The sequence below is a fragment of the Notolepis coatsorum genome, assembly GCF_963971535.1.
Source record: "Notolepis coatsorum genome assembly, chromosome: 19".
Lineage (NCBI taxonomy): Eukaryota > Metazoa > Chordata > Actinopteri > Aulopiformes > Paralepididae > Notolepis > Notolepis coatsorum.
In genome coordinates, this window is record NC_140183.1 from 63,998,691 (window position 1) to 64,014,577 (window position 15,887).

The 15,887-nt window shown below is 42.1% G+C and overlaps 1 protein-coding gene across 2 annotated transcripts in view; it reads left to right on the forward strand.

Annotated features, from left to right (window-relative positions):
- The window catches only part of galnt1 (UDP-N-acetyl-alpha-D-galactosamine:polypeptide N-acetylgalactosaminyltransferase 1), a 221,260-nt gene that overhangs the window by 174,066 nt on the left and 31,307 nt on the right, over positions 1 to 15,887 (forward strand). For both annotated transcript variants that reach the window (XM_084337059.1, XM_084337060.1), the window contains exons 4-5: positions 564 to 703; positions 1,412 to 1,580. In XM_084337059.1, the coding sequence (XP_084193185.1) occupies positions 564 to 703; positions 1,412 to 1,580 (309 nt within the window). The remainder of the gene's footprint in view (positions 1 to 563; positions 704 to 1,411; positions 1,581 to 15,887) is intronic.

Below are 15,887 nucleotides of genomic sequence, written 5' to 3' on the forward strand. Positions count from 1 at the left end.
AAGAAGAAGAAGAATATCTCAGATCTCAGTAGACAAGTGAATATATCACTTGTTGTTTCCGGCTACTTGTCTGTAAGCTTGAATATATACTGTATTTTGCGCATTTTGAAACAGGACTGAAGATATCAACTGTTAAACAACATAGATTGAAACCTGCATTTCTCAAACATGTTTAGCCGTGGAAAGATGCCACTGGATGTATGTCAAGTCAACAACATCTGGGACCTTCTCAATTACGACAAATCAAACACGGCACACAGTATTTATTTTGTGGAAGTGTGGAGAATGAGATGACCTTTAGAGAGCTGCTGATAACAGGCCAGACAGACAGACAGTTGGATGAGGATACTTGGGCAGAGAGAGAGAGAGAGAGCTCCTCTGCAGAGCTTTTGTAAAGCCTGTGATCGTGTCTGTGGCTCAGAGCTCCATATCGCACCTCTGAAAGAGCTTTAATATTGCAGTCCCCATATTTTCTCATTCACTCCATCTGTGTGTGTGTGTGTCTCTCGCTCTCTCTCTCTCTCTCTCTCTCTCTCTCTCTCTCTCTCTCTCTCTCTCTCCAGAATGCGGAGGTTTGCCTACTGTAAGGTGGTCCTGGCCACCTCCCTGGTGTGGGTGATGCTGGACATGTTCATCTTGCTCTACTTCAGCGAGTGCAACAAGTGTGATGACAAGAAGGAGAGAGGACTGCCGGGGAGAGAGGGTGAGCGTGCACACACATACACACACACACGCACGCACGCACACACACACGTGCGCTCTAGCGCCATCTTGCAATGCATTTTCAATGGACAATAGCGACTTTTGTGACGCAACTGGTTCAGGATTCAGAATGGGCTTAATGTCTTAACAGTCCTTTTTTCCAAGGATGGCATTTATCGGGTTTAGCAAATTACCATTTCAATCCAATTCCAATTGGATTACCATATCCAATTCATAGATAGATAGATAGATAGATAGATAGATAGATAGATAGATAGATAGATAGATAGATAGATAGATAGATAGATAGATAGATACTTTATTTATCCCCTTGGGGAAATTCAGTTATCCAATAGCTCTCATGGTTGGCATATGTTATGACATAAATGGTCACACAATACAATCAGTACTTAAGTAAAACAGTGTGTACTATATATATATTTGTGTGTGTACTTTAGGGCTGAGCCCGAAGCCTGTTTTTGGGCTTCGAACTTCATCAGGGTTTTTTGAACAGACGTTCAAACCTTTGTTTTTAATAATCCAAATAATTTTCTTTTTATTAAACATTTAAAATTCGAATGTTGATTTAGAATTCGAATGCCAACGTAACGAACGAAGGTCCGAACGTTCGAATGTTTGGGCTCAGCCCTAGGTACTATATATATATTTGTGTGTGTGTACTATATATATATTTGTGTGTGTACTCTAGATCCCTTGGTAAAGCCCAGGGACGGGCCCGGGGAGGGGGGGAAGCCAGTCGTGATCCCCAAGGAGAACCAGGAGAAGATGAAGGAGATGTTTAAGATCAACCAGTTCAACCTCATGGCCTCGGAAATGATCGCCCTCAACCGCACGCTGCCGGACGTGCGTCTGGAAGGGTAAGAATCAGAATCAGAATCAGAAAGGTCTTTATTGCCAAGTACTTTACACATACAAGGAATTCGATATTCTCTACCACACTACAGAAAGTTAACCTTTCACTACCACACTACAGAAGGTTAACTCTTTCACTACCACACTACAGAAGGTTAACCTTTCACTACCACACTACAGAAGGTAGGGCTGGGCGATATGACCAAAAGCGTTATCGCGATAAAATTATAAAATTATTTTCATATAATTCGATATCGATAATTATCGTCGATATAATGTCTGTCAAGTTTAATTAACTTCTTATGCTGCTGCGAATGTCTCAAGTCGAGTTGATGTCGTCATCAGTCCGCGCACGTTAGCAGTTAGCCGACAAGCGGAGTATCTCATGACAATAAATATGACACTAAAATACTCTCTTCCGCCACAATATATTGAAACAAACTGTATACCCCACACTACTATAAACGTGGCCTCAGAATTCAAAACACACACATACTCGGCACGTAAATATATAAAACAGTGCCGTGCAAGCTAGTTATCCTAGCCAGCCTGTTGTATCTAAGCGGTGTATTCCATGACAATGTGCTAAATATGACACAATACTCTCTTCCGCCACAATATATTGAAACGACGTCCACTGTATACCCCCACTACTATAAACGTGGCCTCAGAATTCACGCCACACACATACTCGGCACGTAAATATATAAAACCGCCGTGCAAGCTAATTAGCCTAGCAAGCCTTGTTGTCCTACCTCTGGGTCTCCTTCCGGGTCTACTTCGCTCTCGGCCATCTCCTTCACTGATTGGTTGTTAGCTGTTGTGCGTAAGCACGTCATCACATAACGTTGGTTGTTGTTAGTGAGTGTGCTGAGCCGAGGCTGAACGGAGCCAAGCTTGGAAAATCGATATATCGAAACTTTGCGACCACGTTTCATGTTTATTTCGAGGAAATAATTTATCGCGATAGTTATCGTTATCGTTTTATCGCCCAGCCCTAACAGAAGGTTAACACTTTCACTACCACACTACAGAAGGTTAACCTTTCTCTACCACACTACAAAGGGTTAACACTTTCACAACAACCAAACTGCCTGTACTCAAGAATAACCTTTTCCCAAGACAGACATGAGCACAGGACAAGGCAAGTTACCAGGGGTCATGTTTCAAATTCCTCTACCGAGATCAAATGCATTTTTTCGATTAGTCGACTAATTGAACGATTATTTCTGTCACACCCTCCATCTCTGCTTCCTGTGGGCGTGGCTCCTTTTCCGGGCTCTTAGCAGACTTCTTAGCTTAACATAACAGACCGACAGTAAGTTTGGGGGAACTAATGGGATAACTGGGGTTGCAACAAAAGTGCAACTAGGGCTAAAAACACAATGAAATAAAATAATAATATATAATAAATATATAAATAAATATATAAATATAATAATAAATAATATATCCTTCTTAGCAGACTTCTTAGCTTAACATCCCAGGGAACTAATGGGATAACTGGGGATGTTGTTTGCTCCTGACAAGAGTCTCAAAGTCTGGGGTGATGGTAGACAAAGCAGATAGATATCTATCTATCTATCATGCTCAATGTCCAATCTGTTCCTCTGCTTTGTCTTTAGCTGGACCAGAGCTGAGAAGCCACTTTCACAAAGATAGGTAGTGCAAAAAAAATTATTATATAAAAAAAAAAAATTATATAAAAAAAAAAGAATTGACGCATCGACTTTTTATGATCAACGTCGTCGATTATGTCGACTAATCGTTGCAGCCCTAGAAAATAACTGCTATGAATAGGGCCATCTCACAGTGGGATAGGTTGCCATATGAAATTACTCAAGCAACAAGCAAAGAAAGCTTTAAAAAGAAAGTAAAAAGGTTACTTTTGGGTACAGGTACAATGCTTGATATATATAAAAATAAATCATTTTACTAGTCATTTTGTAATATTTTGGTATAATGCTAATGTATGAGTTGGGTTGGATGGGTGTGGGGTGTGGGGTGAATTATGTTTGATTATGTTATGTATATTGTCTCGTATGTTTGTTGTTTTTATTCTTAATTATGTTGTTTGTTTGTATTTATCGTTTTGTGTGGACCCCAGGAAGAGTAGCTATTGCCATTTGTAACAGCTAATGGGTTAACCTACCACACTACAGAAGGTTAACCTTTCACTACCACACTACAGAAGGTTAACGCTTTCTCTACCACATTACAGAAGGGTAACCTTTTACTACCACTACAGAAGGTTAACCTTTTTCTACCACACTACAAAGGGTTAACACTTTCACTACCACACTACAAAGGGTTAACACGTTCACTACCACACTACAGGAGGTTAACCTTTCACTACCACACTACAGGAGGTTAACCTTTCACTACCACACTACACTACCACACTACAGACGGTTAACCGTCTGTAGTGAAAGGGTTAACCTTCTATAGTGTGGTGGTGAAGGGGTTAAATGGACAGACAATTACGGTAGAATTAAATAAAAGTGTAGAATCAAATCAAATGGAATATAAGCTAAATTAAAATAGAAGCACAATACAATATAATTATAAAATAAAATAGGCCAGGGCTGTACAATTGTGCACAATGTGGTCAAGTATATACACTAATTAGAATAAAAATAACAATACAGTGTGATGTAATATTTAGCAGGGCTGTGCAATCGAGCAGTAATGTGCAAAAAGTATGAACAGTGAAGTATGAACAAGTATGAAGAGTCTTGATTGTATACATAAGCTGCCTTTCCACTAATTGCTGTCATGTTTTATCCCTGACACTAACCTCTTATGTGGCTCGGCATGGAATGGCTTGTCACCGGCGGTGATGAATCGCGTCGCCTAACGCGGTTAACGCTCCACCAACAGTAGTAACAACGAATGACACGACAGAACGTCTGCCCCGATGGCTTGGGAGATCCATCACAGGCGACTGGTTTTCAGTACTGATCGGTCATGAGGAACTAGTTATTGTGGAGCGATAGATGCATAAATCAAGGTTGAGAATATAACTAGCATGATAAATGGCCCTCTGCTGGCCCAGTGGTGCCTACTGTAGATGCTCTGCTGCAGAGCGAGCTCAGGTGAGCCTCATAGATTCTACTCGCATAAAGAAAACAAATGTCAAAGAAAAATATTACTTAATTGAAATAATTATAATAAATTGTACTTCTATAGCGCTTTTCTAGAACTCAAAGTCGCTTTACACTAAGGACAAACAACAGGCGGACATAACACAAACACACAAGGATGGATGGGGGGGGGGTGGATTGGCTAAGAGAAAGCAGTGGAGCAGAGACGCGTCTTGAGGAGGGATTTAGAAAACCAAGAGGGACTACTCTGAGTCTCTAATGTCTTGGGGGAGAGAGTTCCAGAGCCTGGGGGCTGCCCTGGAGAAGAGCTCTGGCCTCGGAACTGTGAAAGTGGGACTTGGGGGATGGAGACAAGGCAGGCTGAAGTGGATCTGAGAGACCCGAGAGGGGTGGTAGGAGGAGGATTCTGTAGTTGATCCGGGGGGAGAGTTAGAAGTCAGACGGATGCGTTCTGAACCAGCTGGAGTCTATTGATGGAGCTGTCAAGACGGGAGGAGATGAGAGAGGGAGAGATAGAGGGAGAGAGAGAGATCTGATCTTTGCAAAGGTGGAAGAAGGAGGATTTGACAATTTGGCGGATATGGGGCTTGAGGGAGAGGGTGGGATCAAGGACCAGGCCATGGTTTGCGCACCTGTGGGGGAAGACGGTGGTGCCTTTAACCCTTTCACTGCCACGCGACAGAAGGTTGCCGTCGGTTGTGTGATAGTAAAGGGTTAACCTTCTGTCGTGTGGCAGTGAAAGGGTTAACCTTCTGTGTGTTGTCGCAGTGAAAGGGTTAACCGTTTTGGTAGTGCGGCAGTGAAAGGTTTAATGGTGAGTGTGGCGTCGATGATTCTGCTTAGGGTGGCCTTGGAGCCGACGAGGAGGAGTTCAGTTTTTGAGGAAATCTTGTTGCATCCAGACTTTGATCTTACAACGTCGATACGCTGTCGGGAAGGATCTGGAATTGAACCGGAAACCTTCAGATTACCAGACCTCCTGAGCCACTGCCCCAAAAGGACTACTTAAAGTAAAGGAAAAGCAGACTGCATTATAAGATAACTTTTAAAAAGTGCTCTTGTTGACTCCGGAATCCATGCTACTTCTAGTGAACACCCTGGTGGATCGATCACACTGTGGGCTCTTGGGTCGGTTTATTTTCCGTGTCCTCACCTCTGACCTCTGTGGGGTCTGTTTGCTCAAGAGATCTGTGCTTTCGCTTCATGGCGGCGCTTCACATGGCCGCCTTTTATAATTGCCCCAGTTTCGGTATGTGTGAGACGGACAGGCTCGGCCCCCGTTGTGGGAGGAATAAAGACATATCGGTCCGTCCATTCATCCTTGAACGCTCAATTTTACATGTCTACTCTCTCCCCATTCTGTCATCTCTTCTTCTTGCTCCTGCTTTTGATTCTTTCTCTCTGCTTTCTCTCTCCAACTTTCGTTTCTGTCGCTTTGCCTCTTTGCTAACTATCTATTTTATTTTTTATTTACCAGGGTAGGTTCTCGGAGCACAAATGCTCTTTTTCAGCAACTCCCTGCTTCACACTCACACAGTTCCTATTCACTGCCCAGTACAACCACAGTCGTGACACCGTTGGCCACTGAGCAACTCCACTGGAGCAGTTGGGGGTGAAGTGCCTTGCTCAAGGGCACAAACCCACTTCTCTAACCTTTAGGCCACCGCTGCCCCAAGTTATTTCTCTTCTCTACACTTAAACGGGAACTAAACGCCCCCCAATTTAAGAATCCATATATGTAATTCCTATGGCCTTAACCTCTTAAGCCCTAGCCATATTTTCAGAAAATTCGCCTAAAAGTACATAAGTACACAAGTAAATGGAAGATTGCTCCACTTCTACAACTATCTAGGGACATCTATGGACCTCAGAGAATGTATTCACAGTGTCGGAAATATTGTGCCTGTTACTATGCTTGAGTAAATTGTAATGAACCAAAGGAGAATAATATAAATAATTTTGATTATTTTTTTTTTTCATCTTTGACGGTGAATAACACCATGCGAACATTGACCAGACTTGGAAAATTGCCACTGAGCTCATTCAGCACCCCTGAGATCAAGTGTACAAAAAATCTAACCAAATTAATAAAGGTCAGATGATTTACAGGGGTTTTTGTAGATACAGTACTTAATTTTGCCGTCCGGACACATGCATAATACACATTGAAATGAATATGAATAATGTAAAAGCTAGATGTGTTTCAATTTTGGGAGTTAAATTGTGGAATAGCCTTAGTGACGGGTTGAAGTTGTGTACTTCTCAGGGGAGATTTAAAAAGGCCCTAAAGGATCAAATAATTCAGGAGTACAGTTGAGTAAAACATCAAACTTTTTTTTTCTTCTAAAATTATAATTTTTGTATTATATCTTGCAGCATATTCCAAGTTTTTCTTTCTTATATTAAAGTATATTTAGTTTTTAAGAATTGTAAAGGATTGCAAAAATAAGCATGTGCTTCAGCCTATTCCTTTTTTCTGTCATTGAGTTTGGATTTTGTGTGTGAGCTTACTTTGAATATGTACATTTGTGATTATTTAAAAATAAAAATAATTGAAAGTTCACACAAGTGTGTTTTTGATTGATCTGTAAACAAAGACCGAAAATAAACGATTCATCATCATATAGAATGTAGAATATCAGGCCTATAAATTACCTTATTATGACTTTATTATGGCCAGTAACTTTTTTATAATGCAAAATGCTCTACCATTTTTCATCCAATTGAGACGTGTTTTTTCTAGACGTTCACAGAAAGGTAAAGAAACTAACTATGTTCTATTTTATGGCAATAACTTTCAGGTTTGTTAGACCCGTGAGATATATTGATAGATAACTAATTATATATGAATATGATATTGTAAGGAAGGGGCAGGACCAGATAAGCTTTGCTTCTTTCTGTCCCTTCTTGAACAAAACCATTTGTCTTGAACTATTGCTTCCATGTCTAGGAAGATATATATATATTTTTTTTGTTTTGTTTTTTGTTTTTGTTATTACAAATTTGTGTGTTTGTTTTATGGTTGAAATGTTCGAGATAAATAAAGATCAAATCAAATCAAATAATCATGAAAAAGAATGTTTAACCAGAATGTATGTCAAGTTTGACAGGGGCTTGCGTGAGCTGGGTAGTGTAGTTTTATGAAATTCGAAAGCCCATCGAAAGACCTGGGTCTCTTCTTTCAAAAGACTACACTCACTTTTGGCTGTGCCATTTCCTCGCATCAATATCCGCCAGTTTCTGACTCAATGCGCTGAGATTTCTATAAACTCATATGTATTCATATAACACTATAACACAAATCATTGGTAAACAAACGTAGTGCTGAAAAGAATACACTTTGACTGCTGTTTTGATAGGGTTAGGGTCTTTACTCTTCGCTACATTCAAAGAAAAAACACCACATTAATTAATACGGCCTGTATTGATCTATTTATGGCAGGAAATTATTGTCGGTCCGGTACCGGACTGCTCGGGCTTAACACATTGACTGCCAGCCATTGTACCCATCAATATAGCCAGTCTGCCACCGTTGAAAGCCTATGGAGATGTTTACCTTCTTTGCAGGGCTATAACTTTTTAAATGTTATTGCTATATTGACATTACTATGGCCCATTCAACATCGATTATCTATCGTTCCGGATGTGGGAACGTTATATTGTTTCATTCATACATTGTTGTGTTAATACCGTCTTGAATATAAGTATGTTTATAAGCTTTTCTGCTGTAATTCCAAAAACACTAGTTATAGGCCCAAACGCATATGATAGATTATCGATTGCCGTTTCTTTCCTATACACGCTATATAAAAAAATTCAACAACTAAAAAATTCAAATGTATATGATCGGTATACATTATGCTTCATCATGCGTGGAGGAAAGGGGGGGCGGGGTCGTCTATAATTCCTTTATCGTCAGTAACGGCTTTATGTAGTATGGGTTGATATATTGATCAGACTGTTTGCAAACAAAGAAACGCACAATCGGGCTGAAAATAACGTTACTGTCCTCTTATCGTTCGCCGATGAGACTGGAAGAAAAAGATCCCAATTATTTGACGCCGATCGCCTAGATCCATTTCCGGTTTGTATGGCGCAATAAACGCGAAATCATATCGATTATTGCGTTATGGAAGCGATCCAAATGCACGCCAGTGTTTGTCTGTAGTCCCGTAGCAAGATATTACTGCCGGAGGGATTTCCTCGACGCACCGATCACAACTTCCAGTTTTGAGAGTGTAACTCGCCCGACCATCCACCAGGCAGCGGTATTGAGGCGTTGCAATCTCATTCAGGGTCCCGCTGCAGCTCCGGAGGTTGGCTGGATGAATTATGAATGCCATGGCGAAAAAATGAAATATTGATTACAAAAATGGCGTACGATGTTGTTGGCGTTCAATGCATGGCGGGCAATAACGACTTTCGCTGTGCTTGGCGCTGGATATGTTAAGGGGTTAACTTAATACTAGGGCTGTCAGGCGATTAAAATCTAATTCTAAATCTAATTAATATCTAATTAATTACAGGATTTGTAATTAATTAATCGAATTAATCACATTTTAATCACATAACCATTTTATGCCTGATATTCTATTATTCTATAATCATATTTCAAATGGCATGTGTCCGGATGGCAGAATTCAGTACTGTATCTACAAAACCTTCTGTTTAATCATCTTCCATTTATTCATTTGCTTAGTTTTTTCAGGTCTGGTAAATTTTTGCATGGTGTTATTCACAGTCAAAGATAAAAAACATTTAATTGATATTCTCATTTGGTTCATTACAATTTACTCAAGCCTAGTAACAGACACAGTATTTCTGACACTGGGAATACATTCCCTGAGATCCATAGATGTCCCTAGAATCAGATACCAAGAACATGCAAATGGACATATAAAAAAAAAGTCTGAATGAGATTAAAAAAAAAAATTATAATACATTTTTTTTAATGAATTTTTTGTAAATTTTCATAACACGATCATTTGCTGTGTAATTAATTAATCTAATTAACGTGATAAACTGACAGCCCTAGTTAACCCATTTAGACCTGAAACACCTGCTAATAATGCATTATATAGCCTGCATACACACAAATGTGTTTCCCGGATTCAATGGGTTAAGACAGTCCAAAAGATATTACTAATCGTGAACAACTCCCAAAACCCCAAAACTAGAGCGCTGAAACTCAAATGTCAAGCTGACACTGAGAGCACCCAGGGGAATGTTCTCAAGGTGAGGGTCTGGTCGGACAGGTGAGACATTGGATGGCAGCGGGTACCAGTACGATCCATTGCATTTACTGGATCGACAGTATACTATAGCGAGGTTCCCGGTTCGATTCCCGCTCCTCCCGGGCAGCGTGTCGAAGTGTCCATGAGCAAGACACTTAACCCCCTAACTGCTCCTGACGTGCAGGTCGGCTCCTCGCATGGTTGCCTCCGCCGTCGGTGTGTGAGTGAACGGAAGCTGTAAAGCTATTTTTATAACCAAATGAGCAAATGAGTGTTCTCAGTCCTGAAAGAGAAAATGTACCCGTATAATTCAGAACATTCCCCTGGGTGCTCAGTGTCAGCTTGACTATCTTTCCCGATTCATCGTCTATGGAGCCGCTTCATAACTTTATACCCGATGACATCACACATTTGAGTTTCAGCGCTCTAGTTTTTGGGTTTGGCACAGAGTTGTTCACAGTCTTAAGGCCATAGGAATAACATGTATGTCGGGGGCGTTTAAGTTCCCGTTGAACCCTTTCACTACCACACTACAGAAGGTTAACCTTTCACTACCACACTACAGACAGTTAACCGGTGCCCTTGAGCTAGGCATTAACACTTTGGACCCAACAACGAGTATACTCGTTATTGCCCGCCATGCGTTGTGCGCCAACAACGAGGGAACTCGTTTTTGGGATCAATATTTCATTTTTTCGCCATGGCATTCATAATTCATCCAGCCTCCCTCCGGGACGCAGCTGGACCCTGTGTTCTGATATTGCAACGCCTCAATACCGCCGCCTGGTGGATTTCGGGCGAATTACACTCCACACCAAACCGGAAGTGGCGCTCTGTGCATCAGGGAAATTCCTCCGCCAGAGATATATTGTAACGTGGGTCTAGATACACACTCGAGTGCATTGGGATCGCAATAATATATAACAATAATCAATATGATTTCGGCGTTTATTGCGTCATACAAACGGGAAATGGATCTAGCAGATCGACGTCAAATAATTGGAATATTTTTCCTCCCGTCATCTGCGAACGGTAAGAGGAATCTAACATTATTTTCAACTTGATTGTCCATTTCTTTGTTTGCAATCTGATCAACGTATCAACACATACTAAATAAAGCCGTCACTGACGATCAAGGAATTATAAACGACCCCCCCCCCCCCCCCCCCCCCTTTCCTTCACGCATGATGAAGCATAATGTATACCGATCATATACATTTAAAAAAAAATATATATAGCGTGTATAGGAAAGAAACGCCAATCGATAATCTATCATATGCGTCGGGGCCTATAACTCGCGTTATAGGAAATACTGCAGAAAACCTTAAAAACATACTTATATTCACGACGGTATTAACACAACAATGTATGAATGAAAAAATATAACGTTCCCACATCCGGAACGATAGATACCCGATGTTGAATGGGCCATAGTAATGTCGATATAGCTAAAATATTTAAAAAGTTATAGCCCTGCAAAGAAGGTAAACATCTCCATAGGCTTACAGCGCTGGCAGACTGGGCCCAAAGATGGGTACAATGCATGGCGGCCAATGTGTTAACGGAGAATAGGAATTCCATTGTACTTGTTGCATATAGCAAATTAAACTATCTGAATCTTTTATTTGATTCGATTTTTTTTATCTTTATTTATCTCGAGCATTTCAACCATAAAACAAACAAAATTTGTAATAACTAAAAATAACAAACTAAGTTTAAAAAAAAACGAAATAAAATAAAATACAATAATCAGCATAGCTCAAGACAATGGTTTTGTTCGAGAAGGGACAGAATGAAGCAAACGCTTATCTGGTCCTGCCCCTTCCTTACAGTATCATATTGTATATGTAATATGTAAGTTATCTATCGATGAATCTGAAGGCGCTTTGGATAAAAGATCTATATAAATGCAGCCCATCTACTGTATGTATCGGTGTCGCCGTGCGGCCGCTATCTCCTCCCGCATGTTTTACTCCATTACCCGCCGGGGCCTTCCATCACGTTCCCGAGGCGATCGATAGCAATCATCCTGTGGCATTCTGTGTGTCTTCCATAAGAGTGTCGGCGCATTACAGGAGGGTCGAGACCTGCCACCTGCCGCAGTCAGCCAAAGGTTGCCGAGCGCCCCTCCCCCCAGCCGGCCAGAGGGACAGCCAGGCCCAGGTCAGGCCTGCAGCCTGCAGACCATGTCGGGGCCAGAGGGACAGCCAGGCCCGGGTCAGGCCTGCAGACCGTGTCGGGGCTAGTTAGAGCGGGTCCCGGCCAACTGCCCCACCTCCTCGCTCCAGTTGAGGAATGTAGATCAGCGGCGGGAGGGCTTAGACAGACAGATAGACAGACGGATGGATGGATGGATGGATGGATGGATGGATGGATGGATGGACGGACGGACGGACGGGCACAAGATAGGCAGGAGAGAAAGTGAACATTGATCCGTGAAATGGGTTTTAGTCTTTGAGCTAGAGTTGATTACTAGGTGTGTTTTCACTCAGCCTCCTCTCCGTCTATCTGCTTTTCCAATTAGGAGATAAGACAGAGTCAATACAGAGCAGGGGAACGTGGCGTTGTGTGTGTGTCCATGCAACTACGCATGATGGTGGGTAATAATGGGGTGTGCAAATCTGGGCTGGTGTGTATTAACTGTGCGTGGGTGTGTGTGTCTGTGGAAGGACAGGTTACCGGTATAGAAAAACTCAGTGAATGGATTCATCACAACTGATGCAGCTGCTGAGATTCTGAGTGGAAACATGCCTGTGGTTATTTTCAGTTATTGGTGGCCGCGCTGGAGGAGGAATGGACATTCTGACGTGTGTGTGTGTGTGTGTGTGTGTGTGTGTGTGTTGTGTGTGTGTGTGTGTGTGTGTGTGTGTGTGTGTGTGTGTGTGTGTGTGTGTGTGTGTGTGTGTGTGTGTGTGTGTGTGTGTGTGTGTGTGTGTGTGTGTGTGTGTGTGTGTGTGTGTGTGTGTGTGTGTGTGTGTGTGTGTGTGTGTGTGTGTGTGTGTGTGTGTGTGTGTGTGTCTACATGTGTGTCTTCATCTCTTCTGCCCATGTGCAGACGGTATGTGACAGTGTGTTTGGGCGGATCAGAGTGAGCGTGGTCTCGTGAAAAACACACTTTTCCATGACCACATCTTCCAGAAGACTTGACATTTTCTCCCTTTTTTCTTTTTAATAAACGCCCCAGACTTGTAATGGGTTTTTACAAGCGGGCGTGATTCAGTGTATATGTTTTGTGTGCATATGTGCAGTGAAAGAGTTAGAGAGAGAGAATGAGAGAGAGAGAGATAGAGAGAGTGAATAAGAGAGAGAGAGAGAGAGAGAGAGATTATTTAATCAGAACCAGTCCGCCGCCCATGCTGACATCCCCCACAATGCACTGGCCCTGTGGACAGCCTGTAAGTCATTATTCTGCTTGGGTTGTTTCCCAATGTTGCTACACAACACCGACTGTTTAGATACACTCACTTCACACTCCCTCCTTTAGCCACTGAGTTCCTGTGTGTGTGGTGTGTGTGTGTGTGTGTGCGCGTACGTGTGTGTAACATGTTGTCTTGGAGGAGTCACATTGGTCATGTTTTCTGTCCATCTCAGAGCAAAGATCATGTCTGGAAAGTGTAATGTTTTGATAGGTGTGTGTGCGTGCGTGTGTGTGTGTGTGTGTGTGTGTGTGTGAGAGATGCATGTTGTCTTGGAGGAGTCACATAGGTCGTGTCATCTCAGAGCAAAGATCATGTCTGGAAAGTGTAATGTTTTGATAGTTGTGTGTGTGTGTGTGTGTAAGAGAGAGAGAGAGAGAGAGCGCGCTCTGATACTGTATGTATGAACGTTGAAACGTCTCAACTAAAGGGTGTCACTGTTTTTAAAGTGAATCATCTGATGTACTCATCAAGATCCCTCCCTTGGACACACATACAGACACACACAGACACACACACACACACACACACACACACACTCCTCTCCTCTCTTCTCATTTCCTCTCCTCTCCTTTACTCTCCTCCCCTCCTCTTCCTCTCCTCTCTTCTCATCTCCTCTCATCACCTCTCTTATCCTCTCCTCTCACCCTCTTCTCCTCTCATCCTCTCATCTCCTCTCCCTCTCCTCACCTCCTCTCTTATCCTCTAATCTCTTATCCTCCTCATCTCCTCTCTTATCCTCACCTATCATCCTCTTCTCCTATCCCCCTCTTCTCCTCTCCCTCTCCATCTCTTTTCCTTCTCCTCTCCCTCTCTTCTCATATCCCTCTCTTCTCCTCTCCATCAATTCTCCTCCTCTCCTCCCCTCTCCTCTTATTCTCCTCTACTCTCCTCTCCCTCTCCTCCGCCCCTCTCATCTCCCCCTCTCCTCTTCCTCTCCCTCTCCCCCTCTCCTCTTCCTCTCCCTCTCCCCCTCTCCTCTCCCTCTCCTCTCCCCCTCTCTTCTTCCTCTCCTCTCCTCCTCTTCATCCCATCTACTCTCCTCTCCTCTTTCTCTCCTCTGCTTGTGTTACATTCCTTTTATCAGCAGCACCAGAGAGAGGGAACACAATAGTAGCCAGGAAAGGAGAGATGGATGGAGATGAAAGAGACATGTGTATTCCTGCTGGACTACCATAAAATCCGTAATCTAACCCTGGAACTTTACAGGCACGTGTCTTTCATCTCTAGATGACCATTTAACCCTTTCACTACCGCACTACAGAAGGTTAACCATTCACCACCACACTACAGAAGGTTAACCTTTCACCACCACACTACAGACAGTTAACCTTCAGTAGTGTGGTAATGAAAGGTGTGGTAGTGAAAGGGTTTAAGCCTGTGAGCAGATCTCGCTAATAATCTAGGGAAAACATTTCTGGTTATACTTCTGGTCGATCTCCTCGTGACTCGGGTGCCAAACAGCACTCGATAATATTCATGAGCTACTACTGGGTTTCCAGGATGAGAGACCACTCCTACGCAGAGCTGTCTCTACACCTGTACTGCACGCCCAAGTGCCTTGTAAACTGTAACCATTTGTTGACCTCCGCGGCCAAAATAGTTTGAAAGAAAACGTGGCAATAACTTTGCATTGCGTGTATACACAGTATCACAAATAACCAAATACGAAGCTTGCTCTGAACATTTTCAGATTCAGATTATTTTATTGTCACAGCTTTTAAAAATGTACATACATTCAGAAAAACGTGAGATGCTTGTTTTCTCCGGCTCCTCAACTGTAGTAGATTTGTAAGCAACAATACACAATGATCTATACAAACTATACAATAAGTAAAAAAAACTAAACATTGCTGTACTAAGGCTGTCCCCGAACCCTGTTTTTAGGGTTCGAACGTTCGCCAGGGTTTATCGAACGAACGTTCGAACGTTCGTTTTTTTTTAAATTTTTGAATAGATTTTTTTTTAATACTTTTTTTTTCTTTTTTTAATATTTTTTTTTTTTTTTTTTTATTATTATTATAGATCCTACATAGGGCGGCATTGCATAGTCTATTGGTGAAAAACATGTTGTTTACAGTGGTGGCTGTTCATGTAAACATGTAATTAAACAAAGCACTCAGAAGAAAATAAACAATCTACTGCATCAAAGTTACTACTTATGATAAACAATAGCCCTTGCACACCGCAGTCACGTAAGGGGCTAGATAAACAAAGGCATTCGTTTTGTGGCATTAACGTTATATAGTTAGTGTTACACGTTCAATAACATCAGCATATTATTTACCCAAATATAGCAAGTAGCAAGCACTCGTCCTCAGAGTCTGGCTATTCCCATCATGTCACTGCCATTGGCTCCGCGCCGCGCTCTCACCGGCCATCTTACCCCACGGATGCGCGCCTGTCCTGGGCATCGGTCAACCATGGTGCTCCCCCCAGCCGTCCCCTTGGGCTTCCGTTGCTCATAAGAGCCCTGAGTTGTACCCATTCTGCAGTCTGTTAATAAAGTTTTCAATCAGACACATGTATAGAAAGGCTTTGTTTTATTATAACATTCG